The 27,739-nt window shown below is 41.3% G+C and overlaps 1 protein-coding gene across 5 annotated transcripts in view; it reads right to left on the reverse strand.

Moving 5' to 3' along the window:
* The window catches only part of klar (klarsicht), a 166,040-nt gene that overhangs the window by 13,633 nt on the left and 124,668 nt on the right, over positions 1-27,739 (reverse strand). For 2 of the 5 annotated variants that reach the window (XM_064690256.1, XM_064690259.1), the window contains 10 exons: positions 17,422-17,673; positions 15,356-16,132; positions 12,366-13,100; positions 9,440-9,670; positions 3,396-3,575; positions 2,411-3,326; positions 1,379-1,405; positions 1,136-1,277; positions 774-1,006; positions 261-712 (listed from right to left, as the gene is read on the reverse strand). In XM_064690256.1, the coding sequence (XP_064546326.1) occupies positions 261-712; positions 774-1,006; positions 1,136-1,277; positions 1,379-1,405; positions 2,411-3,326; positions 3,396-3,575; positions 9,440-9,670; positions 12,366-13,100; positions 15,356-16,132; positions 17,422-17,673 (3,945 nt within the window). The remainder of the gene's footprint in view (positions 1-260; positions 713-773; positions 1,007-1,135; positions 1,278-1,378; positions 1,406-2,410; positions 3,327-3,395; positions 3,576-9,439; positions 9,671-12,365; positions 13,101-15,355; positions 16,133-17,421; positions 17,674-27,739) is intronic. The other 3 variants (XM_064690258.1, XM_064690257.1, XM_064690261.1) reach the window with 3 other exon arrangements.

A 27,739-nucleotide genomic window follows, 5' to 3' on the forward strand; every position in this document is an offset into this window, starting at 1 on the left:
AAGCTCCAATTGAAACAATCGTATATACAGTTTTTGTATTAAAAGTATTCTATATAGATTTGTATCACAAATTCGATAGCATCTGTCTGGGTGGGGGGTATATAATCTTCCAGATTAAATAATTTTTCCTTTAATAATATAAATGTAAGATTTACCCCATGCCAAAAGGCGCGATATATAATTTTCTCTCTTTCTTTCATTTCTCCTCAAACACATAAATTATATATATAATTTCCCTTCGTTCGCTCTCTGGGACTTACATAATCCTCGGGTCGCAGCAGATGACAGCGTATCTTGAGGGCGCGCGTATCCTCGAGTCGATCGCGACTCTGTTGCAGCAGGGAGCGCATCTCCTGTTCCCCATCCTCGGAATCGTCGCCGCTCGACGAGGACGTGGCCGGTATCAGCTTGATGCACTTCTCCAGATTGCGCGAGGAGCGTCTGCGCTCATCGGCGGTCACCGTGCGGCGACGTCGCGTCGACGTGTCGCTCTCCGAGGTGCGACGCAGCAGCGACTGGGCCGAGTGGCTCATGCCGGCGCCAAATTCCAGTTTGCGACCCACGGATTCATTCCGGGTAACTGCTGGCAGCTGTTGGCTGGCAATCGCATGCTTGGGCGTCGTCAGGGCCGTGGCCGAGGACGAAAGATTGGCGGTCGTTGCCTGCTGCTGTTGCTGCTGCTCCTTCTGGGAGCTGATGGCCTCCGCCATGTCTGCAAGGATGGGATGTGAGGATTAGCTTCATGTCAATTCTCTAGAGAGATTTGTGCCTACCTTGACACGACTTGCGTCGCACTTCGAGCGTCTTGCGACGTCGCTCGTACTGCAGCTCGAGGGCGCGCTGGCGACGGGCGTGGTCCACGCTGCTGCTGATCGTCTCCTGGGTGATGTGGAGGGCCTTCTGCTCGTGCTGCTGCAGCGAGTCCATGCGCGGTGGCGAAAACGAATCCAAATTGTTGGCCGCCGACAGCGAACTGCAGCAATCCGACTGCGAGTCAATGAAATTGCTGCAGGCCACAAAAAAAATAAATGAATATAAATTATATATAAACTGATTTTTGATGGGCGAACTATAAATAGTTGACGTCAAAAATTTCTTGGCACGCCTCCTGAAGGCCTCCGTCGCGAGCACTCACCGATAGTCATCGCCGAATTCCAAGAGACGACGCGCTGCATCCGAATCAAAGCCCTCCGAATAGTTCTCCGAATTGTATTTCTCTTGATAGTTGTCCCAGGCCGTCTCCGAGATGCTGCTGTGATGCTCCTCAGTGCTCAGCTCTATAGCGGAAAACCAGAAGTAAAGTTCAGTTAGCAATGATATAGTTTGGGTTGGATTTCTTTTTGCTTTGGTGATTTTTTTGGGGTGCATGTCGTGGTACCTTTTTGCCTGGGTACGGGCGTGCGTGCTTGTGAGAGAGAGATTTATACAATAGATAGACAAAGAGTGTTAAATATATCTGTGTACGTGTGCCTCTTGTGGCATATAAAGATATTGAAACGATTTGAAAAAGGGTTACAATATAAAATTTATTTTATGAACAAGACGGGGTTTCGTTGGAAATTAGGATTGGGTTAGTAATTCCTACCTTCGATTAGTTAAATGCTTTTGTTTGTGTATTTTTTAAACAAAAATTTTAAAGTGAGTTTAAAGCTAATGGAATGATAAAGAAAAAGTTGCACACAACTATTTTCCGCCTATTTTCAACTGTTGCAGGTGGAATTGCGAAAATCGCTGAAATATGTATTTATTAATTTAGTTTATATATACACCTTCATCAATAAGGCTGAAGTCGATCTTTTGAAGTCAATTTTCCACACAAGGATGCATTTTTCGAATAATGTGAAACATGTCTCAATATAATATTTATAAATATCTTGGGATATAAGTTTGAATGGTTAAAACTTGGACATTTTTCACACCAGAGCGGAGGATTGTGCGAAAAGTGTGAAGCACTTCGCGAATAAACTTTTACAAAGTAAAGAAACATGTTCCCAAGGATTTTTTGCGCTTCAGCTAAACTTTTCTACAAAATAACGTCCCAGAACGGAAGGAAACAGCTGTCAAAAATTTCAGCTCACTAGCTCAATCATCATCAATCATCAGTCAGTCAAAAGTTGAATGTCTAGATAGATGAGTGTTAATTGAATTGTTTTGCCTTTCTTTTTAAGAATTTAACTGGAATACCTCAATGATTAATAGAAACGTAAGTATATGAACAACAAAAATAACATAAGGGCCGAGTGAGAAAGATGACATCATGATCGTATATACATATATGTATATATCATTTATGCCAAGTAGGGAAGTGAGCACTCACATCGTTTCAATAACATTATAGCACACTCTATTAAAGATAACCAACTCAGTTATGACCACCTCCCGAAGGGCCCCTTCGTCGCCCTGCACTCACCTGCTTGCTGCTCGTCCTCGTGCATGTAGTTGGAGAGGGCTGCGAGGGCGCCTAAGCGGATTTCGCTGGCCATCAAAGCGGCTGTGGTGAAGGAGCCCACGCGGAACTTGGGCACCATCAGCTGGGACTCGGCGTCGGCTTCGGTGTTCGTGGGCTCGTCCGTCTTGGGGCTGCCCTTTTGTATGCTCAACAGTGCATTGGTGAACTCTTGGAGCTGCTGCGAGGACATCGACTCGCAGGACTTCATCAGCGTCTGTGTGAGATCGCCATGCGCCTCCGAGCCCGAATCGGACTTCTTGCCCGCCGAGGCGGCGGACATGCGCTTCTTGCGGGCACGCCGGCGCCGCAGCAAACCCTTGCTGTCCGCCTTGCGTGCCGCATTGCTGCCCGTGCCCGAGGAGGAGGCACGTGCCCGTGGACCCGGCGACAGAGAGTCCAGGGCGCTCTCGCTGATCGAATGGCTGGCCAGGCCCGGCGGCGAGCTCTGGCCGACGGCGGCAATCGTTGTGGTCAGCTGAGCGGCATCGGTGGTCAGCTGCGACAGGCAGGAGACGGACCAGGGACGCTCCGACTTGCGACGCGTCTGCGGACGCTTAACGATCTTCACATTCAGGCTCTGATTGCTGCTGCCATAGCCGAGGGGCGTGGCCGGCTGGCCGATGGGCTCGGCGGAGCCGCCAATGCGTTCCGTTGAATTGCCATACGAATTGGTGCTCGTCTGCAGGCACGTGGCAATCGAGTCGGTGAAGCCCTCCGAGGAGTCCGAGTTGCCGCCACAAACGAGACCCGTTTGCGGCATGGAATCCGTTTCGCTGGCCTCGCCGGAGGCCTCGCAGTCATCCGGCTTGCTGGGCACCTCAAGGGCGTGGCTGCGCGTCAACAGCTGCGGCGTGGAGGGCTGATGCTCCAGCCATTCCTGCAAAGAGTTAAGGAAAGAGTTTAGTTGGAGTGTGTTTTTGTGGATTGCGGACTGATTGGGGCATACCTCGACACGCTGCTTGATGGGACCGGGCATGGTCAGTTCGCGCTTCTTGACCGTCGACGAGATTTTGATGATGGAATGTTTCTGCTTCGTTGGCGTCTTCAACGCTGCCTCCTGAGCGTCGCGCACCATATGCTCCGCTTCGAGCACAAGCTGCTTGATTGAATCATGCGAGACCTTGCCCTGCAGAGAGAGTAAAGAGAAGAGAGAGAGAGAGAGAGAGAGAGTTAGTTAATGAGCATGGCGAATTGTAGTGCTGCTTGAGTCATTCTGCTCAACTGACGCAGCCGAAGAACAATTTAGTGTAAATTGAGGGCGTATGAGGAAGTGCAACAACAGTTGCCCTTTCCCTAGAACAAAAGCAGGCTGTGGGCAGCGAATGAAAGAGAGAGAGGAAGGGAGAAACTTGACCAGATAGTGGGCAGATACGGAGAGAGGGGGAGAAACTTTTCTAGAGCAGGGGCTGGCTGTATGCAGCGAGTGAGAGAGAGAAACTTAACTAGAACAGGGGCAAGTTAGAGGGAGATAGAAAGAGAGAAAGAGGAGGGGGAGAAACTTGACTTGACTTATCAGTGAGTTCTGCGAATTGAAGCAGCGGGCTTCTCGCTTATCGCTCTCGCTTGTTTAGCTCAATTTCTATTCATTCGCTTCGTTCATTTGTGCAGCTGCATTTTATTCATTATTATTCACTCGCATTCATAAAATTTTAGCAAAATATTCACATGATTTGCTTTTTAGCTTATCTTTATTTCTATTTGCATTTTCTTTTTTTCTCTTTTCTTACACTTTCTTATCGTTTTGTGTTCTGTCTTAACGCGTCAATCAAGTGGATCGAGCGGAGTTTGTTCTGTTTTATTTTTTGTGTTGTTCAAGGCCTTGCCAAATTGGTGTTTACCCAAATGTGATGTCATTTTGCATACCCTGTAAACGGGTTCTAGAGAAAGTTGTTTGAGGAGCTGGGAAATTACATTTTGTTGTTCTTTACAAGCTGGAATGCACGGGTTTAGTCAAATAATCGATAGCTGCAAATTGATCGATAGTAACAAAAATCGAATAATAAAATTTGCTTCATAAATTCGTCTTTCTTTTGGAGTAAAAAGTTGAATTCTATCGAAAATTTCCTTTTACAATATACGATTTTTGAAAATTTCTTTTGCTGATGCAAAAATCTACTTATCTATCGAATTTTCGATATATTCATTTGAAGTAATTTCTATTGCTATAACTAATCGATTGGTTATGGTTTATATTTAACATATATTTTAGGTATATCTAGCTGTCACAGTTTACGCCAGATTCTTTTCTGTGGTAGTCTCTACTCAATATCGATATATCGAAAACTATCCTTAGCACAGCTTATAGGATATTTGACAGTCAAAAGCACAGACATTTGATTTATATTATATTTACTCAGTTGCATTTTATAATATCAGAATCAATAAAAAAGGGTTGAAAAATAAATGCTGAAAGACCGACAACAGCTGTTATTTTGGCTTCTATTTGTCCATAAACAAAAACAAACTTTTCTTAACAAATCCAAACGTAAATTTGACGAAATCAATTTGATTGTTCAACCAATTAGAGCCTTGTTCGATTGACAAACCGAAAAGACAAAAAATCAGCGAAGCGTTAATAATGTTTCGATTGTTTTCGTGTTTTTCCCTTCTTCTAAATATTACAAAACTGTTGCCTCTCGAAAATGGTAGAAAAACAAACGCAAACGCAAACGTTAACCTTTTGACAAAAAGGCATTCAAAGTAAATGGTTAATTGCAAATTGTGTTGCACAATTGAACAATTCCAAGGTAGATTTGGCTTTCGAGCGTCGTAAAGTGAGTCAGACGATGCCGTCGGCTGTCGAACAGTGTCTGCCAAATTCAACTTCATTTAGATACACGTAACGTGTATATCTGAAGTTATTTTTTATCACACTTTTTTTTTGCAGAAAGTTTAGCTCTGGCTGTGTTGAACACATGCTTCAATTTTATGGCTAATCTTTGGCTTAATTTAATTAACAGTTTCCTGTGGACAGCCCAGTTTGAGCTGCACTGTGAGTGTCAAACTGCGTACAGCACGCCGGCTGCTGTTGCACAAACAAACACACAAACGGAAACAATTTTCCCAAATGTGCAAATGTTCAACGTTTTACGGAGTTGCTGCAGTTGCTGCTGCTGCTGTCCAACTCGAGGCGGGCATAAGAAACAAACCAACAACAATTGAAAGGCCTTTGCGATTGGGCGTTTGCGATAATTAAAGGCAATTATATGAGTTTGGCTTTTTGCTTAGCCATTGGCCAATTAAGTTAAACTGGAAACTTTAACCACTCAACTAGCGCTGGAAACTGAGCCAATGCCGTGCGAGAGACTGTAACGATAGTCATGCGATAGTTTATTGCTGCTTAAGATATTTGGCAAGTTTAAAAGCAACAAGTTCGGTTTGACTTTAGCTAAAGTTTATAGTGTTCTTTGATGCGATAGTTTAACGATGTTTATGCGATATTTCTGTTAACTAATCAAAAACATTGTTTGGATAGCTTCCAATTTTCTTGACGGTTAAACTCAAGATACATTGCAGGCTTTTTGCAACAAGTTCTGTTTGACTTTGGATAAAGTTTATAGATTTCATTTATGCGATAGGTTAACGATATTTATCTTGTAAACGAATTTGTCACGATAGTTTTGCGATAGTTTTATGGAGATAATTTCAAAAACTTTTTAGTAGAAAACACCAGGTTCTTTTTGAGTTTAGCTTAAGTTTGTAGCTTTGATTAATATTTTAACTTATTATTTAATATTATTTTAATTTAATATAATTATAGGCGAATTTGATAGTGTTTGTCATACTGATATACTCTACACCAGGCACGTAGCCATTTTTGATAAGGAACTTCATAATTTTAGCTCATAAATATTTATAAATATCCCAATAAAGTTCAACTCTACACAGTTTGATTTTCTTGCACTTTGTAGGCGATAGCTTAACAATAGTTAATTGTTTTTATCTTGGGCGTATCTGTTGGCGCCCAACAACTTTTGGGCAACAAATTCATATAACATGAATAAATATTTGTGGACTTACTAAGAGTTCAAGTTCCTGCAGTTTTCTTTTATAGCCTGCTGCTCACGCGCCCATCTCTAGTGCGGCCAGAGGCTACACAGTGGCTGACAAACTGTTGAAATGTCTATGGACAGCTTTAACTTTTTGTTTTTGGGGCCTTGACAATCGTCGTGGTTCTTTTTTTTTGCGCTATTTTTTCTTCTTTTGCCAATTTAATTGCACTGCGGCACGCACGCAAATCGCGAAATTTAATCGCGAATGAGTGTACACAGTTTGACAGGCACTGCGCGCGCTTAATTACACACTATTTTATTTGTTTTTCTTTTTTGTTTTTTTTTTTGGTTAAGCAAAATGCAAATTACGCGAAAAGCGGATAATAACAACAAGTTTAAACTAACAATAATAATAACAATAACAATGGCAAATGCTGCTTTCTATTGTTTGTGTATCTTTTGTTACAGTGTATCTGTGCAAATGTATCTGTATCTTTTGTATCTGTATCTGCTGCTGTCGCTGTTACAACCGGCGACGGCAACTGCGCGAAACGTACTGAAAGTTCGCTTTGCGAATTCAAATACAATCGAAGATTTTGATAATGGCACCACGGTGCGCGGGGCACAGTGCACAGTGCCGATAAGATAAACGCCGTCAAATGTATCGAAAAATTTCAGTTTGCCCCGTCATCGAGTCATCGAGATTGTCATCGATTTGCTGCGCCTACTCTACGTGTGCTCGTTGATTTATTTTAATATCTATTATATATATTTACTTTTCCTTCTGTTAATTTTTGTTAACAAGTCAATTGAGAGCTCGTTTTATTTGAGCGACATTCGAGTGCGTTGCGATAAGATAAGATTTGGCATATTATATGAATTTTTAGTTCGATTTGATTTTCAAATTGTCGCAGCGAACGTCATCGATGTTTGGTTATCAGCTCAGCTGGTTATCTCGCAGGCAGCGCGCCATCAATTGATATGCAAACACACAGATTTGCATTGCGAAATGCATAAATTAACAAAAATAAAAACAGTAAAAATAAAATCAACTAAAAAATGGCGAAATGCGAAATTTGTCAATATTAATCAAAGCGACGCGAATTTCACTCTCAATAAATCAGCGCACGCAACGCAGACTTTGGGCCGGAGACTCTCTGGAGCTGGTACTGCCCTCGGGTGGATGACAGTGAAAACTGCGTGCGACAGACCTGAGTTTGGTTTGGGTTGAGGAGGTTGAGGGGAGAGGTTGAGGGGGGGTTCAACTTGTGCTGCAATCGACTTGTCAGCGACAAATGCAAATGACGCACACACAAGAGCAACAGGCAACAGAGCCAAGAGCATACATGAGCAACATGTTGCTGGTATTGCCGATGTTACCGTTTGTCTGGCCAAATAAAAGTGAGAGTTGGATAACAAAAACCAGACATTGCTCATGTCCAGTCAGTTAATAATTGCTTTAATAACAGCCAAAAGGGTAGTTGTCAGTGCTTAACCAGACTAAGCTTACATACATGCAATTTTGAGAATCGCAAAGAGAGGCGAACACAAATGTATGAGAACATGGCATTCATGTGAGCGTCAGCGATTCTAACATGTCAATTATAAGCGAAAGATACTTTTAGAACTTTTTTTACCAGTAAAATAAAAGTGGATCTATTTTATGTTCTTCAATTATATCATCTGACTGAATCTACTTTCAGTTAAAGTATTTTAATTGGAAAAATTTATGCAAAATGTAATTTATATGAATTTTTCTTAATCCGGAATGCTCAGAGAGCTGCCTGCACTTTATTTAAATTAATAGATACTAAGATACCCAGATACCTAGCACTGAAATATGTGAAAATCACCGAGAAAGGCGTTAGAAAAGAGAACTGATTGATTTTTGGGCTATTGTTGAAAGCTGTATTAAATCTGTGCTAAAATTTCTAATAATTTTTTAAAAAACTATTCAAGAAAAAGTTTTGAACAAGAGATTTTTAAAATTGTTGCCAATTTCCAGACCAAGTTATTTGCCAATTGTGGCCGCTCACATGCTTTCATTTCCCAACACTCGGCCTGTTGATTTCCACCCGCTGATTTTCACAAATAACTTCAGCGAATTTGTCTCAAATTACAAAGATGCTCGTTTACAGCCCATTACACGCGGCAACTTGTCATTGGACATGTTTGGGGGACATGTTTACCAGCAAATTGACACGAAAAAGCCACAAAAAGAGCTTAGAGAAATTTAAGGCGAATCCACACACACACACACAGACTCAGATACACACACACACTCAGATACACGCACCGTCGGACCACCGGCAAAGTCGTTCAATTGAATCGATGGATCGATCGATACTCGCAACTCGTGTGCATTTCAAGCGAAACTGAAACCATGAGAGCCCAGCCAAACAACAAAGAGCAGCCGGCCTGTTATACATACAGAGGCCACAGCTCTGGGCAGGCTCAGCTTGGCTCTTGGCTCTCGGCTCTTGGTCATGGACACGGTTGTGCGAACGTGCGACACGCAATGTGTCCAAGTCGTTGGCTGCGTCACACAAGATGACAAATTGCAAAGTACCGTGAATTGCATTCGTACTGCATTGATGAAAGGGAAAATGCAGCAGTTGTGGGGGCAGTGTACACTGAGAGAAATTATCGACTGTTTATGGAAAGGTGCAGGTATAAATAGAAGAAATCGTGTCTTGGAAGCTCAACTTCATATTACTTGATAATATATAATATCATTTTAATTTAAATTGCTTTAATTTTAAGCCCAAAAGTAAGTCGACTAAATTTTTTCTCAGTGTTTTGATCTTTTATAAATCAAAATAACTTTTGTCAGCGTGGCAGCCAAGTGCGACTAAGAGAAAGCAGACTAGAAGACATTGCTCAAGCTGTCACTGGACAAAGATGAAGCGCAGGAAATGTTTCCGCTTCCTTAGCGCAAAGAGGGAGAAAGAGAGATCGACAGAGAGAGAGAGAGAGAGATAGAGGGGGAGAGACTTACCTTAGCTGGCGACATAGTCGCATTGCTGCTGCTCGCCTGCGATTTGGCCGACTTGGCGGACTTGGCCGGCGAACGGGGCGGCAAACGATTGCCACCATTCTGTTGGCCATTCGGAATGGGATTTCCATTGCTGCAGTTGCTCATCTCAGTGGGCCAAACGCTGATGTTGCAGATGTCGGCGCGGCTATAAAAACTGCTGTTGTTGTTGTTGTTGTGGCACATAGACTGCAGCTGGGGGTGAGAAGCAGAAAAAAGGCAAACCGAAACTTGCTTTAATTAAAAATGCCAAGAAAAGCGTTTACTTAAAAGCGAATGCCTTCTGTCTCATAATCAATCAGCTGGATTGGCCGCATAGCCATTTCCTGCTGGGGCATTTTTCGTGGATGCATGGCTCTATTACAATGTGGCTGCCACCAATACCCATAAATCTAGCCCGGTCGAACGTGTCCTCGTTGCGGCAACTCTGTCGCTGTCGTCCCTTTCAATTGTACAAACTTTGCCAACTTTTGTATACCTTGTACCCACTGATTAAAGGGGTATATAACAGCTGTGCTCATGTATATAAAAGGGAGACAATTTAAATACAAGGGTCCATCCCTTTTATCGATAATTCCATATTATTTCTATCCTGTCGATAAATATCGATTTTGAAGAAAGCTTTTTAAACATATCTCAAAGAGATTTAAACCAAAATGCAATAAACTTGGCACGTAATACTTTGTCTAGTAAACAAGAAAAAATAAATCTTACTTTAAGATTCTTTTTCTAACTCCTCTCAAAATAGAAATAATCGATAATAGGCTTGATTTTTAGTACACACGCATATTTGAGTGCTATCTTCAAGTCTTGAAAACTTCAGAAATATGAAATTTGAGTTTAAAGTTATCATAAATCGTTGCGAGGTATCTTTTAGTCGGTCACTTGCGACTAGAGCGCTGTTAGTCGCCTTTTTTTGTGTGCCGCAATGAAGAAATAAATCACACGTTTTTAGTTAATTTCGTACTTTCCCATTTTTGACGTGCGCTGCTCAGTTTTTCCTGGACTATCGCCAGCTCTGTCGACCTGTCTGTCAGTCAGTCAGCCAGGCAGTCAGCCAGCCAGCCAGTTAGAGGAGGCAGCAGCCCAGCAGCAGCAGTCGGGAGTCGATAGTTTGGCATCAATTTTGAATGGCAGCTGCTGCTGCTGCTGTTGGGACGGGACGGGACGGGAGTCGGTCGTAGTTGGTGCATGATTCGCTTTCATTAACCCAACTGCTTAATCATCAGGTGCACGGGAAAACCAAAGCAGGCAGGCAGTAGGAAAAAGAGGCGGTAGCCATTTATTGAAAAGGTGCCCCCCTCTCGCAGCTAGGCTCACCTTTTCGGCTGCTTGGTATTGGGCTAATGGCAAACAAAGTTGCAACAAAGTCCAACAAAGCAACTTTATTGACACAAGTCAGAGACTCTTGCCAGACAGAGTCAGCGATCGAATCGAAATCGAATGCAACACAAGCGCAGACGGAGACTTGGACTCAAGAGTCCGAGACTCGCAAAACTCGAGACCTGATGGCTCAAGACTCAAGGTACCCCGTGCGGCGAACTGTGGGAACCTGTGTGGCATACACCAAGCTGTCTGCAACATACTATTGTAGCATGTCTGTGATTTGTATTTGCGAATTTTGCGATTTGTGGTCTATAAATGGTAGGGCTCAAAACACTCGAAGAGTTCTCAGCGCATGTTCAAACTTGTTGCTTATTAGCTGATATATCTGGCAGGCTATTAAGAAATAATGCAAATGGAAATAAGCAACGGATGGGAGATTAAGCTCAAATATTCTCTTGTTATGGCAATGATCACATCATGCAACATTTGACATTCATTTAGGTTTAAGGTATTCCTCAGCTGAGCAGCTGCAACAGTTATTGAGAAGTCTTTCGATTAAAGGAAAACTATCGATAGTCCAAAAATGTTAATTGAAAATCATCGATAGTTCTTAGGTATTTAGTCAAATCTATCTATATATGTTAATGCATACACACTACGCTGCCAAAGGTAGCCTTTTAAGGGCTGTCAACTTATCTTTCAATCCCAGCTTTTACTTTTAAGTATAAACTAGAAGTAAGCTTAAGTAAAAAAAAATCGTTGTGAAGATTTCGTCTATCGATAAACATAAATAAATATATTTTGCCAAAAAATGATCGATATATAGCTAGCACTGGAACCAACAATAGTTTTCAGCTTTCTATCGCTATCTTCGAATCCAAAATATTGTACTAAATAAAAACTATCCAACTATTTTTTTTGGCATAAGATCAACTTAGTAATACTTTAATAATTCCATCTCCTTCAATCAGAGGGCAGTTAATATGTTGGTGGAAAAAGTTATCATTGGAGCTCAGTTCCAATATTTTGTGACCATGTATCTTTTCCACTGGAAAAATTTTCAAATATATTCTGATTCTATATCATTCTAGCTAAGCCAATATATCTTTATATATTTATATCTTTCTTCTGGCAATTCATTCATAGAAAGCTTTTCAACTGGACACCTTTTCAATATTTTTTGATCTTTTAAAACTTCCTCTGGAAACCTTTTCTAATACTTTCTGATCCTACAGCACCCGATCTATGCCATTATATCCATATATCTTTCGTATGTCAATTCATTCATAGACAACTTTTCCATTGGAAACCGCTTTAGAGATCTCTCATTTCTAACTGTATCATATTATCTAAAACTTTTATCTTAAATCTAGGCTTCGTTTTGTCTTTCTCCCAAATTTGATACATTGCTAGATAGGTATATATATATTTCTTTGCGACCCCTATATCATTCGTAACTTAAAACCTCTGATTATCTTAGTAATTCACCCAAAATGCACTCCGTTAAGTTTAAAGGTTTACATGTTGATAACATTATCGCCAATGACACTTGACTCTCACTCACCTGTGCTGCATTTCCATTTACATTATCGGCAACAGTTGCCTCATCAGCGTTCTCCAGATTTGCGCCCATTTTCAGCAGTTGCTGTTGCTTTTGCTGTTTAGAGTCCAAGCGCGACTGTTGCTGTTGCTTGTGATTATTGTTATTGTTGTTGGCATTCAGTTGCTGCTGCTGCTGCTGACTGCTGCTGTTGTTGTTGTCGCTGTCGCTGTGCAGTTGTTTGTAGCAATTGTTGCTAATGATGTGTCTTGTGTTGGTGGTGCTGCTGCCATCGCTGGCGCTGCCATTGATTTGCAACTGAATGTCCATGTCGACAACGCTGCGCTGCATTTGGGTAACCCGCGACGTGGCCGAGGTCTCCGTATGGACACCGTTCGAATTGGACGAGGAGCAGGCGCTGCTGCTGTCGTAGTTGCTGCTGTTGCCAGTGCTGCCAACACCAGTTGCAATTGCAACAACAGCAGTTGCTGTTGCCGTTGCTGTTGCTGTTGCCGTTGCTGTTGTCGATGTGGTCACCAGCGTCTCCTTGTTCTCCTTATCAGAGTCGTCGCTGGGCGCAGCGCTGACTCCTCCAACGGCGCCAGAGGTTGTCGACGAGATGGCAGCCGACTGCAGACCATCGACTGTGGATATTGCTGCTGCAGTTGCAGTTGTTGTTGTTGCAGCTGCTGTTGCTGTTGCTGTGTAGAGCCAACCTTCGTCGTCGTCATCCGATGAGGCATCAGCCGATTTTAGTATCTAGAGTTTGTCGGAAGGGTAAACGAAAAAAAAAACGTTAGTATGGAAAATTAAAATCAAGCAAAAGCTGTGTGGGCCCACGTCACAGTCACAGTCGCAGTCGCAGTCACAGGCTGTGCCTGGCTTGCAATGGCAATGCCCAGCCAGATGAAGATGAAGTAGTAGAAAATGAAGTTTAATTAGCGTTACTTGCGCAGAATGGCAAATTGTAACTTGTAGTCACAACAGCAACAACAATTGTAGCTACAAATTGCTGCTGCTGCTGCTGCTACGACTGCGCATGAGTGGCAAAAATCTTTTGAGTTCGTCTCAAATGCCGGTTGCCAACGCGGCTGCCTCGGCTGGCCTAGCCTGGCCTGGCCTGGCCTGGCCATGGCCCGACTGGCTGGAGGAGTTGCCGCCGTGCCGCCCTCAACCAAATGGTTGTCAGTTGCTGTTGCTGTCGCTGCTGTTGTTTTCACTGTTTGCAATTTATATTAATGCTGCGACGTTCCATTCGGATTGTCTTGGCGACCTTAGGCTTTGCATGCAGCCGAGGCACTCGTCACTTGGGTGTTGGAGGAGCAAACAGCAACAACAACAACAACAACAGCGACGGCAACATCTGTAGGAGCAGCAGCAGGTTGAGCAGCTTTAAAGACAGCTTGCTCGTCATTAAAATATGTAAATTGTGCTTAAAATATTCCTTTTACTCAATAAGTAAACATTTGCAGCGCAAACGTATCTAATTTAAGGTGCTAACGTAAATATCTCTAGTACAATCTCAAGTGCACATTCAGATATTTGAAATAACTTCCATTGAAAAATATATAAACTTTGATAATTATTTTAAAACCCGCGCTAAACAGTACTAAGAGCAAGTAAGAGTGCACTTGTCGGGAGTGTCTAACTTGGCGATACCCTGAACCTAGCGCCTTGCTGCCTCTATCTTCTTCTTTACAATGGGGTTATCCCAAAAGTAAACTATTTCTAAGCTGCATATGCGTTACGAGAACCTACAGACCAAAATTGGTGCATCTAGCTCTTATAGTTTTCGAGTTATCCCTAAAAAAATATTTGTATAAATCGATATTTATCGATAAATTTAAATATGGTTGGAGTTAGCCAAAAGAAAATGATAAACTTGTTAACGAATTTGTATTAAGATCATCTAATTTTTTAATTATACTCAAACAACATATTACTCTAAATCGATATTTACCGATATTATGTAAAGTGGAGGAGTTTTCGAAGAGCAATTAATAAACTTGTTCTGCTTCGCCATACAAAATATTTAAAGTGCAAGTCTCTAGCTTTTATAGTTTCTGAGATCGACGCGTTCCTACAGACAGATAGACAGACAGAGAGACATGGCTAAAAAGACTAAGCTCGTACTGATCAAGAATATATATACTTTAAAGGATGATGACATGTACCTATGCTCAAATCAATATGCCCATTTTACAAATTTTCAATGGGTTCGAGGTTTAATTAATACTAGCTACTATATCCTCCGGCTACGACACCACAGACATCTATACTCTAGAGGCTAAGCTTCTAACCAGGTACCTTCATTTTGCAGTCGCCTCAAGCATTAGGTCATTTGGATAAAAATCAATTTATCAATTGTTCACTTCTTTCAGATCTGAGCTTATTTTGATCTGGGCTGCTATTGAAAATTCATCAAATCTAAGAAAAGCTCTCTTACTTTCGATGTGAACTGTGAGCTGCAGTTCATGGAACAACTTTTGACCAGGAAATCGATTCATTAACATAAACGGAACTAGTTATATTTGGCTGTTTGGGCGGAGAGCTGAAGAACGGCTGACCTCTGGACATGGATTGAGCCCCGGGCGCAGGTTGTCTGCTTTTGAACTCTAGCCTGATGTTCGTACGCACGAAAGTCGTTTAATGATTAATGATGTGGCATTATGACTACCAGATAATGAGCAGCAAAGTTAATTAAGAAATTGTTAGGCATGCCAAAGATTATACGAAATATAGATACACATATGGTTAGTCAAATATGAAAAATGCAAATAAATTAACAGATGCAAAAAGACATGCAAATTGAAGCGCATTAGGCATGGGTTTAAGCAACGCGCAGGGTTGCTAATGGCGCACAATCGAGCGTGCGGCGATTGTCGATAAGTTTCCGATAACCGCGACGAATTCGCATTGGAAGATGGCATATATGTACGTAGAGAGAGACCCAACGCACCAACAGTTATAGAGAACCGGTCACCGGTCGCCACCTGGCTGATAACGGTACTTACTTCGTTGGGTTGACGAGCTTCCAACTCGCCGGCAGCATCGGTGCCAGCGGTGCCGCTCGTCTCATTGTCCGTATCCAAATGCTTAAAGTAGAAGATGGCGCAGTTCTTGGACTTGCGATTGGAACGATTGAACTTGGAGGTGTCATTGTGATGGCCGCGATGTGTTGCCGCCTTTCTCAGCACCGTTGGCGACTTGTTCAGCTCGTGTCCGTGTCCGTGTCCGTGCCCGTGTCCATGGCCATGTCCGTGGCCATGGCCATTATGATGGTTATGATTATGGGTATTGGGCGTGATTACGGCCACGGCGATGCTTTTCGGCTTGACGCCATTGTGGCACTGTGGCGGCAACATTTTGACGTTGCCGTGTCGCGTCTGCAACAGCGACAAATTAGCCAAATTGGGCGTGGAGCTGCTGCTGTTGTTGCTGCTGGCCTGCGACATGTCTAGCACATGACCCACTGTCAGTTGATGGTGGTGCAGCTGTGTGCTGTGTGTAATGATGGGCAGCACCACACGTCGCTGATTGATGAGTAGGCTGCTGCTGCCACCACCAGCGCCGCCTCTTCGCAATTGCTGCACCTGCTCCAGATCGCTGCTCTCGGAGTCGGCCTCAAAGTCGGTGAGCGTGGCTGCTGCGGCGGGTGAGTTGCTGTGACTGTGACTGAGATGATTTTGGATTTTGGATGGACGCCAGGCGCGTTTGGCAATCACAAAATCAACAACGTCTGCCTCGTCGTCGTCCTCCTCCTCTGGCTCCTCGTCGGCCTCGTCACCAGGCTGCGAGTTGCGGCAGTGGAACAAAGTTTGGTTAGGCAAAATGCAGTTGCAGGGAGTTAAGGGGTCAAAGGTTCACGCAAACACACGCACACACAAATAAAAATAACAACAAATTTACATGCTGCTGCAGTGCTGCCAACTCGGGCGGATTTTTAGGGGCTTATATCGAAATGGTGGCTTCTTTGGCCAGTTGCAAGAAACTTGAGTGCGTTTGTTTTATGTTGTAATTGGGATATAGAGTGGGTGGCAAAGAGTTAACTGTAGCTTAGTGAGAGGTCGTGAACAGTGGTGCCAATTTTTAGCAATTCTAAGAATTACCAGTGCTGTAAAAGGCATTAATGGCGGGCTGCCAGCTCGGACGGAGCTTCTGTTTTCACAGTAAATTGAAAAGAATCTTCTTTGGCTAAAATATTCTCAAAATTTTTCTTTTATTTTAAATTTAGGATATAGATTTGACGCGAACAGTTGACTATACTTTAGAAAGCACGTGAACAGTGCTGCCAATTTGAGCTGAAACTTTGAGTTTAGAGCGAAAAGATGGCTACTTTCGCTAAGAGCAAACTTTAAATTTCTTTTATTATTAAATTTTGACTTTGAATTAATATTTTGGTGCTTAAAGTGTTGACAGTACTATAAAAATTGCTCAAACAGTGCTGCCAAATCGGACGCAACTTTTGGGTTTTTAAAGAAATTATGGCTACTTTTGGCTTTATCAAGAAATTCCTCAGTTCTGTTTTTTTCCAACTAAATGATGGCTACTCTTGTCCATACCAAGAAGTTGTCTACTTATTTTGTTCAATTTTAGAATTGAAGTGTAATTAGGTCGCTCAAAAAGTTGCCAGTGCTGTAAAAGGCGTTCATACTGTGCTGCCAACTCGTGCCAAAATACTTGGATTCATTTCACAAACGTAGCTGATAGTTCTCAAGTTTCTTTGCTTAAATTTCGTTTTCGGGATTTGGGTTGTGGAGCTTTTAAAAGTTGACAAAACTGTTTTGGGCATGCAACACAGTGCTGCCAACTCGGGTATCTTGGGGGTCATATCGAAAAGGTAGCTTCATTAGCAAGTTCAAGTTCTTGACTGCTTTTGTTCAATTTGGAAGGAATAACAGGTCGCGGGTTAGGTTATTAGGCTCAAAAGAAAAAGTTGACAATACTGTAGAAGGCATGCAGAATTCTAACTAGCAATAGCAATAGCAACAACTACATACAAGAACAACAACAACATACAATACAAAGAGTACGCGCGCACAAATTTGGCATATATGCAAATGTATTTAATTTACTTTACCTTTTGGGTTGCGATACAATCGCGTGACTGATCCTCGGCCTGAACGTTGGCGGCAACAATCTCTGTGGCAGTTAGCTGACAACGTTGCAACAGCTCCGTCGAGTTGTGACTCGGCGCACAACCACTCTCGCACTCCAAATCCAAATCGGAGACAACCTCGTTCAGATCGTCCTCGGTGGCAGCGTCGCCGTCGCCTTCGCCCTCGTAACCAAATGAATCGTCTTCGGTATCGTCGTCGTCATCCAAGCCGTTCTATGAGATGAGAGCAGAACAGAAGATTATGCATGTGAGATATGATTGAGAGGAAAGTAGAGAGTAGGAGTATAATTATGTAAACCTCATATGGGTCCCTTTTAGTAAATATAATTCAAGATATCTAAAAATTAACTAATAAAGTCCTGTAATGTTGGAACATATCTATATATATTACTCTTAAAATTATCTAAGCCCATTAACAGGGTATGCTCAAGTGGCAGCAACTCGCATGTCTAATTGCCAGTAGTTTATTACTGTGGCAATATGAATTTCAGCTTTTAATTGGCCAACTTGATTTGGATCTGAGGAAAGCATAAATATTGCTCAACCGTTGGTCAGTCGCATTTTCACAATTTTCACACATTTCCAACACAATTTCCCATCACGTAACGAGGCGCGAGTTTCCTTCTTCACATATGTTATAATTGCTTTCAATTGCGCCCGGGCCAAGAGCCAGACAAACAGACATGAAATAAAAAGAAAACACGACAAACGGACAAACAGTTAGCTGCCCAGACAGATGACAGATAATCCACAAAGTAAGGTGGAGGAAAGCCAAGGCGCACACGTCACATGTGGGTGGGGTGGAGGCGGCGCGTACTCATCTCATGCGGGGGCAGACCATGACGCCCCTTGAAACATGGAAAACACAAGTGCTCAACATTTTGGGAAAGCTACCTCATAGCTGGCAGCTTAACCTCAGTTGACCTTGGCGCGCCCTTACCCAGCCCCCTGCGCGCTGTTACATTAATCCAAAAACATTTCTGTTTTGCAGCTCATAAAAAATGTAGGAAAATCTAATTATTAGCTCAGCCAATTGAACATGTATGAATTGTTTTTGATCACCCGCCACATGTTGAACAAGTTTATTTCCTTGGCTTTCTGTGGATTTGCGTAATCTTGAGTGTAGTCTCTGCTGGGCCATAGGAATTTCGTGTTAACGAGGCCTTCTGAAGGTCAGGCAGCAATATAAAATTTTGTTCTTCTAAGAGGCAGCTATATTTGGAACTCTTGCCGCATATAAACAAGAGAGAATGGCTAGAGTCTAGTTGTCGAAGATGAAATGCCCTTCTGAACTTTCCCACCCCCATAACTTGGTCAAAAATCAACGAATTTTCGTAAGGTTCGGCTTTTTGTTAATGGTTTGGGCTCTAGATTAATTCGGCATCTAAATCTGGCAACTTTATTTTTGGTCGAAATTCATGTGATAATGGTACCCTCAAATATCCTATATAGACATAGGTCAAAATTTCCCAACCTTATAACTCTGTCAAAACTCAACCGATTTTCATAAAGTTTGAATTTTTGTTCATGGTTTGGGCTCTAGATCAATTTGGCATCTTAATCTGACAACATCATTCTGGGTCGAAATTCAAGTAAAACTGGTACCCTTAAATATCCTATATAGACTTAGGTCAAAATTTCCCACCCCGATAACTCGGTCAAAACTCAACCAATTATCATAAAGTTTGGCTTTTTGTTCATGGCTTGAGCTCTAGATCAATTTTGGCATCTAAATCTGACAACATTATTTTTGGTCGAAATTCATGTGATAATGGTACCCTCAAATATCCTATATAGACATAGCTCAAAACTTCCCACTCCATAAGTTGGTCAAAACTCAACCGATTTTCATGAGGTTTGGCTTTTTGTTCATGGTTTGGGCTGTAGATCAATTTGGCATCTTAATCTGACAACATCATTCTGGGTCGAAATTCAAGTAAAACTGGTTCCCTTAAATATCCTATATAGACTTAGGTCAAAATTTCCCACCCCCATAACTCGGTCAAAACTCAACCAATTATCATAAAGTTTGGCTTTTTGTTCATGGCTTGAGCTCTAGATCAATTTTGGCATCTAAATCTGACAACATTATTTTTGGTCGAAATTCATGTGATAATGGTACCCTCAAATATCCTATATAGACATAGCTCAAAACTTCCCACTCCATAAGTTGGTCAAAACTCAACCGATTTTCATGAGGTTTGGCTTTTTGTTCATGGTTTGGGCTGTAGATCAATTTGGTATCTAAATCTAACCTTTTTTTTTAGTCGAAATTCATGTAAAAATTGGTATCCTTAAGAATCCTATATAGACATAGGTCAAAATTTCCCACCCCAATAGCTTGGCCAGAATAAATATACTTTTAGTTTCGTAGTTTTCTCCTTCCGGCTGTAATATACTATCATCATATCCATTTGCAATAGTTACAGGGCATATAGAGACATGATTTATAGTGTATTGGCAGCCCTCAGACATTAACTAGGCGCCTTTTGATTAGTTTGTTTACAGTTTTTCCACCACAGAGTTTTCCTTTGAAGCACACACACAGCAGGTGTAATTGGGCCAGACAAACAAAGTCGGCCCATTGGAAAAATCTAAATGGTTTTCAGATGGACACTAACACACATCAATTTAATGATAAGCAAATATAAGAAATTAACTTGTAAGCTGTTGCAGCTCGGGCTGGGCAGCTGCCCAATTGGATAAACACTTTCTATAAATTAGCATAACACCCGCATTTTGTAGGCTAGAGATCTTAACTAGATGGGCGAAAGGCTAATCCAATAAAAATCAATGACAAGCTAAAGATAACAGTTAAACCTCTTCTTTTTTCATTGAGTTCGGTTCAACTTCTCGCTGTTGCTTCTCGCTGACTTTGACTCTTTTGTTGGGCTGCTGCCCACAGTTTCTCGGTGCTACAATTTATGGACTTATTATGCAAAATGCATTTGCCAGGCCGAAGGCACGGATAAAATCAAAAGGTGGCAACGCCTGCCAACAACGCCCGGTTGTTGTTGTTGTTCTTTTTGCTGGCGGTTGTTTCCTTTGTTGCCTCTGTCTGCCTCTTTTTTTTTTAGTTGGAAATTAAGTTCAAGTTTATCGCAACGCACTTCACGCGAAACGACGGCCATGTGTATGGGGCGGCCGTTGGGCAGGGGCGTGGCACTGCAGTTGGACACGTGACGTGTTGTGTTGTCGTGTTGCCAGCTTAACACCTCATTTGCAGGCAACTTCGGAGCTGAGCTTGGTCTCTTGCTAAAACTATCATTAGGGGTTCGCGATAAGCATCTGCCACGTACAGTGAAACCTAAACAGCAACAACAACAACTACACGCAATCTCTCGCTCTGTCACAATTCTCATGTTCATTTCTCATTTTTTCTTCTTGCACCTTCCAAAGAACTTTAGTTTGTTGCACGAAAAACAGCTCGAAATGTTGTGTTGTGTTCTGTGTACTCCAAAATCCGATTACTCGATAAGTCTTTGAGGTACTTTGAAATGCGTTTGTCTGGGAAAATGTAGCCGAGTGCTTTTCCATGTTGTTTGCTTTAGCTACCGTTTTTCCACCATACACATACATATTTTATGGCCTCTTTGTTGTCGTTTTTAAGTCGAAATTATGAATTTCTCACACGCCAACATTTAATTATCACTAAACGCTTTCATGTCATCGATGTGATGGATACCTCTATTAACATATAAGCCCCCTTTGGGGGCGTGTAATTGTCGTGCAATAAAATAAGAAGAAAAAAAACGTGAGCTGCAACTGGAAATTGTTTCTAGTATAAAGTGCATGCCATGTATAAGAGGCAAACAAATGAAAATTATAGCTGACGGAGCTCAGCTAAAAGGTATTTTATAAAAACTCTAGAATTAATACACTCTGGAAAAATGAGTGTGCACAAATGAGCGTGGGCATGCATTTAAAGAACAATTAAGATATATATAAATGTGGCTTGAATTATTATCAGCTTTGTCAGCTTAAGCTCAAAGTTGTTTCATATTTCCTGTTATAATATCATAAGCAGATCTATTTCTACTTTCTATTATATATTAAGAAGAAGACATATTATACTCTGTATAAAGGCTAAAAGTTTATTTAAAGAAGCTTTTCATCTATCCCAAATATTCCTAATATAGAATAATAAACAACTGAGTTAATATAGATAGGATTTGGTTTATGACAATTATTATTATTTTTATACTCAAATGCAATTTTATATAAGCCCAGATCTTTTTTGCACAGTGTACAGACAGACTTAAAATAGATTTCATATGTCATATGCATTGTTCAAGGTTTTTAAGAGGTTTTTTTGTAGCTGGACAATGGGGTTATGTGACATTTATAAATAAATGTCAGCTGTGTCCAGCTTACAATCAGATATTTTTTTCCGCCACATAAATCTTTTATATCCGTAGAGATCTGACCGAACGCTTCAACAATTAAGTAATTACCGAGATTTGCAATGGAATTTAAATTTATTTAAAAGTGTCAATTGCAACAACGCCATGCAAATGTCTGCAAAGCGCGACAAAATTACAGACATGAGCAGCAGCAGCCGTGACAACAGCGACAGCAACAGCAGCAATTGCCATGACAACAGCAAAAGCGTTGACAACCCGCAGCAACATGAAAACTTCCAAGTCATATGAAAGCAAAAGCAACAGCAGCAGCAAAAACAACAACAACAATAACAACTGGCAACATGCAAAGCTTTTTGCCCCACAGCCTCGCTGCAAAGTATGCGGTGACAACAGCAGCACCCGCTGCAGCAACAATATTATTACTAGCTGCTGTTGTTGTTGTCGTTGTTGTTATTGTTGTTGCTGCTGCACAAAACATTTCCTGGTGCTGCAGCAACAGCAACGGCAGCAACAGCAACAGCAGCAACTGCAGTGCCCACAATTTAGCGCAACTATTACAAATCGCATTAGACGCTAAATTTAGCAAAGTCTTAGTCAAAGCTGCGTTTGTCCCCGCAGCAACAGCAGCAGCAGTTGCAACTGTAACAGCAACTGCAACAGCAGATACATTGTTAGAATAACGACAATATTTTAGCACAAATTGCTGAGTAGATCTGTGGCAAGTTCTTGTCTTGCCTTTGTCAACATTATTGGCAACATGTTTGCTGCAACACAAAAGTGTGCGTGGGCGTGCTGCACACATGTTGCTGGGCCACGCACAGCGGCAATTGCTCATAATTTTGCAGGTTGTTGCTGTGTTGGGCTGGCAGCAACATTTGAATTTAAGGTGTTGCTATGATTAATGGCAAATGCAGAATATTTGTGTGTCGCAGCCTGTGACAATTGCAGCCCATAAAATAGATAAATAGACAAGCGAGACAGACAGGCAGAGAGACAGTCGAACAATGCAAACAAAGGCCGCAATTTGACATTTGGCAAATGTCAATATGCCATAAATGCAGCACGGGAAATATCGTTGCAGGAAATTGCAACAAAAAGCAAAGTAAGATGAATTAGCTGCGGGTTGCGGAATGATTAAATACCCTTAAACAGGCGCCTATGTATTTGAATTAGATTTCCTTCTTTGACAAAACGACTTTTTTAAAAGCTACCCAATTGTTGGTTATATGATATAGTAATTCGATATTGATAGGACTTTTGTCAATATGTGAAGAACGTTATGAGACTTGGTTGAGTTTGTTGCGTTTGGCTTTTGCAGCTTGAGTGAATGGAAGAAATATATTTTCGATTGATTGTTCCTATGGCAACTGTATAATATAGTACATAGTTCGATATCGATAGTATACCCCAGACAGGCGTCCGCCTGTTTTCACAATATATACTTTATAGCTTATATTTTATATATTTAATATGTATATAATTTATATACTTTACATGTTTATACCCTTTTTGAAAATTCTTCCACATTGCGTTACACCCTTTGCTAAAACTCTATAATACCCTCTGCTAGAGTATAACGAGGCGCGCTCCAATCGAAGATGTCTCTGTCTGAGCCATTGTTTCTTGTGGCCTGTTGCATTACCCGCTGATTTATGTGTGTGTGTGTGTGTGTGTGTGTCGGAGTGTTTTGTGTGGGTTAGTCTGCGCCACATGACGCGTTGACAACATCAAACACCGCAGCAACATGTTGCTGGTTGCAGTTGTTGTTGTTGTTGTTGTTGTTGCTGTGTTTCCATTGCTATGTGGCGGCATTTTGTTGTTTACATTTCGCGTCATTTCTCTCCTCAGCTGCTTTGTGCATTGTAATTTCCCATTGATTACATTGTGGCCACATCTCGTTTGACTTGTGCTCGTCTTTCTTCCGTCCAGTTGTTCGATTATAGGAATTGGAAGTCGTCTGTTTAACAGCTGCCGCCACAATGAAGCAATTTGGCCATGTTGCTGCTGCTGCTGCTGCTTTTACTTGTTTTGTTATTATTCTGAGCTCTGTTTTTTATAGCATTCATCCGCTAGTTTGCATGGCGGGGTGCCTCGGCCCCTGGGCTATGTGCGCCGGACTCCCATTGTTTGATTTTGCAATTAATCATTTGGGATTTGATTGAATTCGAAAATAAACCGAAATTGAAATGTGTGTTATAGTTTGTTATCTTTTGCCCGGCAGCTTTGGTCTTCTGCATACCTTTTTTTAACTACAAATTAATTAGAGGAAAGCTCACTAAAATCTTTAGGAAATCGCTTCTACAGGAAACATCTTTCACTTTTATCTATCTTTTATTTCAACCAACTTTCTTGCACTCTTGTTGGTCGGAATATTAAAAACAAAGCAATATGTGTAGCAATTTTTTACTTAAGAAACATTTGCGGATTTCAGGAGAAAAACAAATACTTTATGTAAAACATAGATATTAAATTAGGAGCTAAACTTGTGTATGAAAATACGTTTCATTGAAATATTGTGTTATATATTATTTTTTATCAAGGCTTGAACTAAATTCTGGGTTTTTGGTTGCAGAAAATTAGGTTCACGAATCGTACCTAAAGACAGGGAGTTAGTTCGAACCGTGAACCGAACCTTTAAAAATTTTTTTTACGTTTTTAGTTCTGATATATTTCATACCAAACACATATTCCATATTTCAACACGCTCGCGTTTGCATATTTCTACTCATTTACAACCTGCTCTGCGGCGGCTGCGCAAATCAATCATTAATATCTAATCCCGAATCTGTGTTGGCCAACGTGCAGAGCATAATGAACAATAAATGGCATATTGAAGCCCACATTTGAGGCGAGTAATTGAAAATGAGCCAAAAGGCAGGCGGGAGTGCAACTCCGCCAAAAACAGCGCTCGATTGCAGCTCTCAGCTGCAACAAGCTGCATCATTAGTTGCCACCAAAAAGTAGATCAACTAACGGTCAGAGCAGCAGCAGCAGCTGCCTGCCTCCTGATGTTGCATTGTGGTGTTGGTGGCGGGGATGTGGCCACATTATAAAACAATTTCTCACAAAAACCCACCCAATTTGCCTGCTAAACCGCACGACGAGCGTTTTTGGTCAAGCTTCCAATTACACGAAGCATATTGGTAAGTGTTGTTGTTGTTGTTATTGTTGTTGTTGTGGTTGCTGTTGTTGTTGCTGGCTAGCGGCTAATTACCGTGGTGCTGTCCAGCAGGCCCCGAACGAAAGTGAGACCGGGAGGCGGTAATTATATTGGCCCGAACTGCGCCAGCTGCCTGCCGTTTAAACGGCCTTGCAACGCGCGTCAGAAAGTGAAACTTAAGCTTTATTTCATTTTTTATTCGGCCATTGTTTGGCTTTGGTGTGGCATGTAAATATACATGTATATGTGTATTGGTGTGTGGCATGCAACGGCCATTAGTGGTGCAGCTTCCGCGTTGCAGTTGTGGGTGGCACGCCCCGTACACAGGTTGAAGACAACAACAAAATTTACATAATTATTGTGATTTAATTTTTTGCAGCACTCGCATCTTCCGGGGCAGCACACACACACCACACACCACACACAATTAAATAGTCACAATTTGTAAATGTCGTTGTTCAACATGCAAATGCAGTTCCGATTCGCAACACGAATCGCGTACAACAAAATCTACAATCGTTCAGACAGACATATTTTGCCCCGTCAATTATTATTCAAAGCGCATTCGTTCATTTTCGTGCCTCGTTTTGTTCGTTCGATTTATGAAAGGAATGAGAAATAGCCTAGTTCATGTTGCTAGACTAGTTAATACCCTGTATTCAGTTTTGCATTATTGCATTACCAACAATTACCCACTACATTGTTTGCCTCAGCATTAACTCCAACAAAAATATTCTTGGCAATCGATATTTATCGGTTTTACAATAAAGCGGAATTAAAAATCGATATATATCGATTTCGTCAGAAACGAAGAGAGCCAACGATTATGGCTCTGCCCTACGCTACCTTGGATTCTTGCTCAGAGTAGAGAGTTTAATTAAAAATAATGCTGAATCGAAATCGATATTTATCGATTTTAGTAAGCCTGAACGAGGAGTTATCGAAGTTCAAAAGTCTTATTAAGAGTCTACATATCAAATTTGGTGCCTTCATTTAAGTATAGTCTAGAAAAAGAGGGTTTGGATATCGATCGATATTTATCGATTTGAGTAGAATTTTAGGGTGTTATCGAAAATTAAATAGATCTTTGTTTGGTTTGCCAGAAGTTCTATATACCCTGTTTTATACATTTAAATGGGGCAGAGGGTATTTAAACAAAATATGCAATTTGGCCAACATTAATTTGCATTCGCTCTTTTATTTTTAGGTTTCTTTTCTGTCGGGTAGCTGCTACCGAGTTTTTGGTGATTTTAGGCGACGCTCGTTCGAATTACTTTTGATTTATGTTTTAGACTTTGATTGATGTGCCGCAACATTTAAATATTTGACGAGCGGCAATTAAATTCATAAATTGTAAACTTTATTTTGATCGACGTTAATTGGCTGTTCGATTTGTTCACGACTGGAAATCCAATTAGTCCAATGAGTGTTGATAAACGTCTTGACTTGCAAGAGGATTGTTTGTTTGAGTATTGTTAAGTGCCTCAAGGTTGGCAAACATTAATTGAATAATTTAAGACTCTTTTAAAGATAAATGTATTATCTTTTACTTTTAATAATGAGTTTTAATGCGAAGGGACAGAACTTGCTTTAGCTAGATTAAGGTAGATTAAGGGAAGATATGAGGTTCACATATTAAAGACTTCCTCTCTTAATGTCCTTCTTAACAGTTTAGACTCTTTTTTAGTCAAATTTCAATGTGTATTTTCTCACATTATTGCCTCATTATATATCAGCCACAAAGGACCGTAAAGAATTCTTGACATTCCTGTTTGGCTCATGCAGCCAAGATCAAATTTCCCACAACTCAAGTTTAACAAGGGCAAATTGCCTTTAACAGCAGGTTTAACAAGAAGAATCCAATAACAAATGTTGCCAGATGTGAATTTCTTTCAACACTTTCGCTTGGTATTGAAAGATATTGGTATTGGCCTTCACGCTGGCCGGTGAATCAATCAAAAGGTGCATTGGCCTGCAGCTTGAAGATCTGTATAATAACAAATATTATTGCTCATTTTTTGTTTCTCCCAAGAATAAACAGAAGAGATCGGCAGACTCAGAGGAGGAAGCAGCCACACAACAAGTCAAATATAATAATAATCAAGTGTAATCATTGTAATTCGATTGCAAACTGCATTTGTTTATCGAATGTGGTGAGGGCCAACAAAATTGATGTGAACGTGAGCAAATGAGAAGGATGACGGGAGAGAAGAGAGAGACGGAGAGAGGAAGAGGGAGGGAGAGGGAGGGAGAGAGACGAGACAAAAGGCCAGCAGAAATAAAATGCATATTATGAGAAGTCGCGATCGTCTCGCTGGGCACGTCGTAAATTTGATTTGGTTTATTTTCATTTGTTGTGGAAGTTTGAGTTTTATTTTCTTATTTTTATTTTTATTTTCATTTCCAGCCGCTTTCCATTGGCAGCTGCCGCTGCGGCTGGTGGCAAGTTCGAAGTTGCCAGCGCGACCTCTGGGCCAAGTTTGTTGCAATGGGTCGGCATAAATTTCACTTTTACTTGCCCCGCGTTTAATTTAGCGTTTTATATGAGGCATATTTCTCTATGAGTGTGTGTGTGTGTGTGCATTTTGGCTAGCTTTATGGCGCTCGTAAAAAGCGGCAGAATCGCAATTAATGCGCACATTTTGACATTTGGCCATAATGAGGCATAAAATGTTGCTGGCAACATGTTGCCAGACGGCAGCAACACGCTCGATGGAGAGACGTTTTTTTCTTCTAGCTAAGCCAAAATGTGGAG

Source organism: Drosophila montana, unplaced genomic scaffold (assembly GCF_035044405.1).
Source record: "Drosophila montana isolate Dmon_TW-CO22-7 unplaced genomic scaffold, ASM3504440v1 contig_3240_1, whole genome shotgun sequence".
Taxonomy (NCBI): Eukaryota; Metazoa; Arthropoda; class Insecta; order Diptera; family Drosophilidae; genus Drosophila; species Drosophila montana.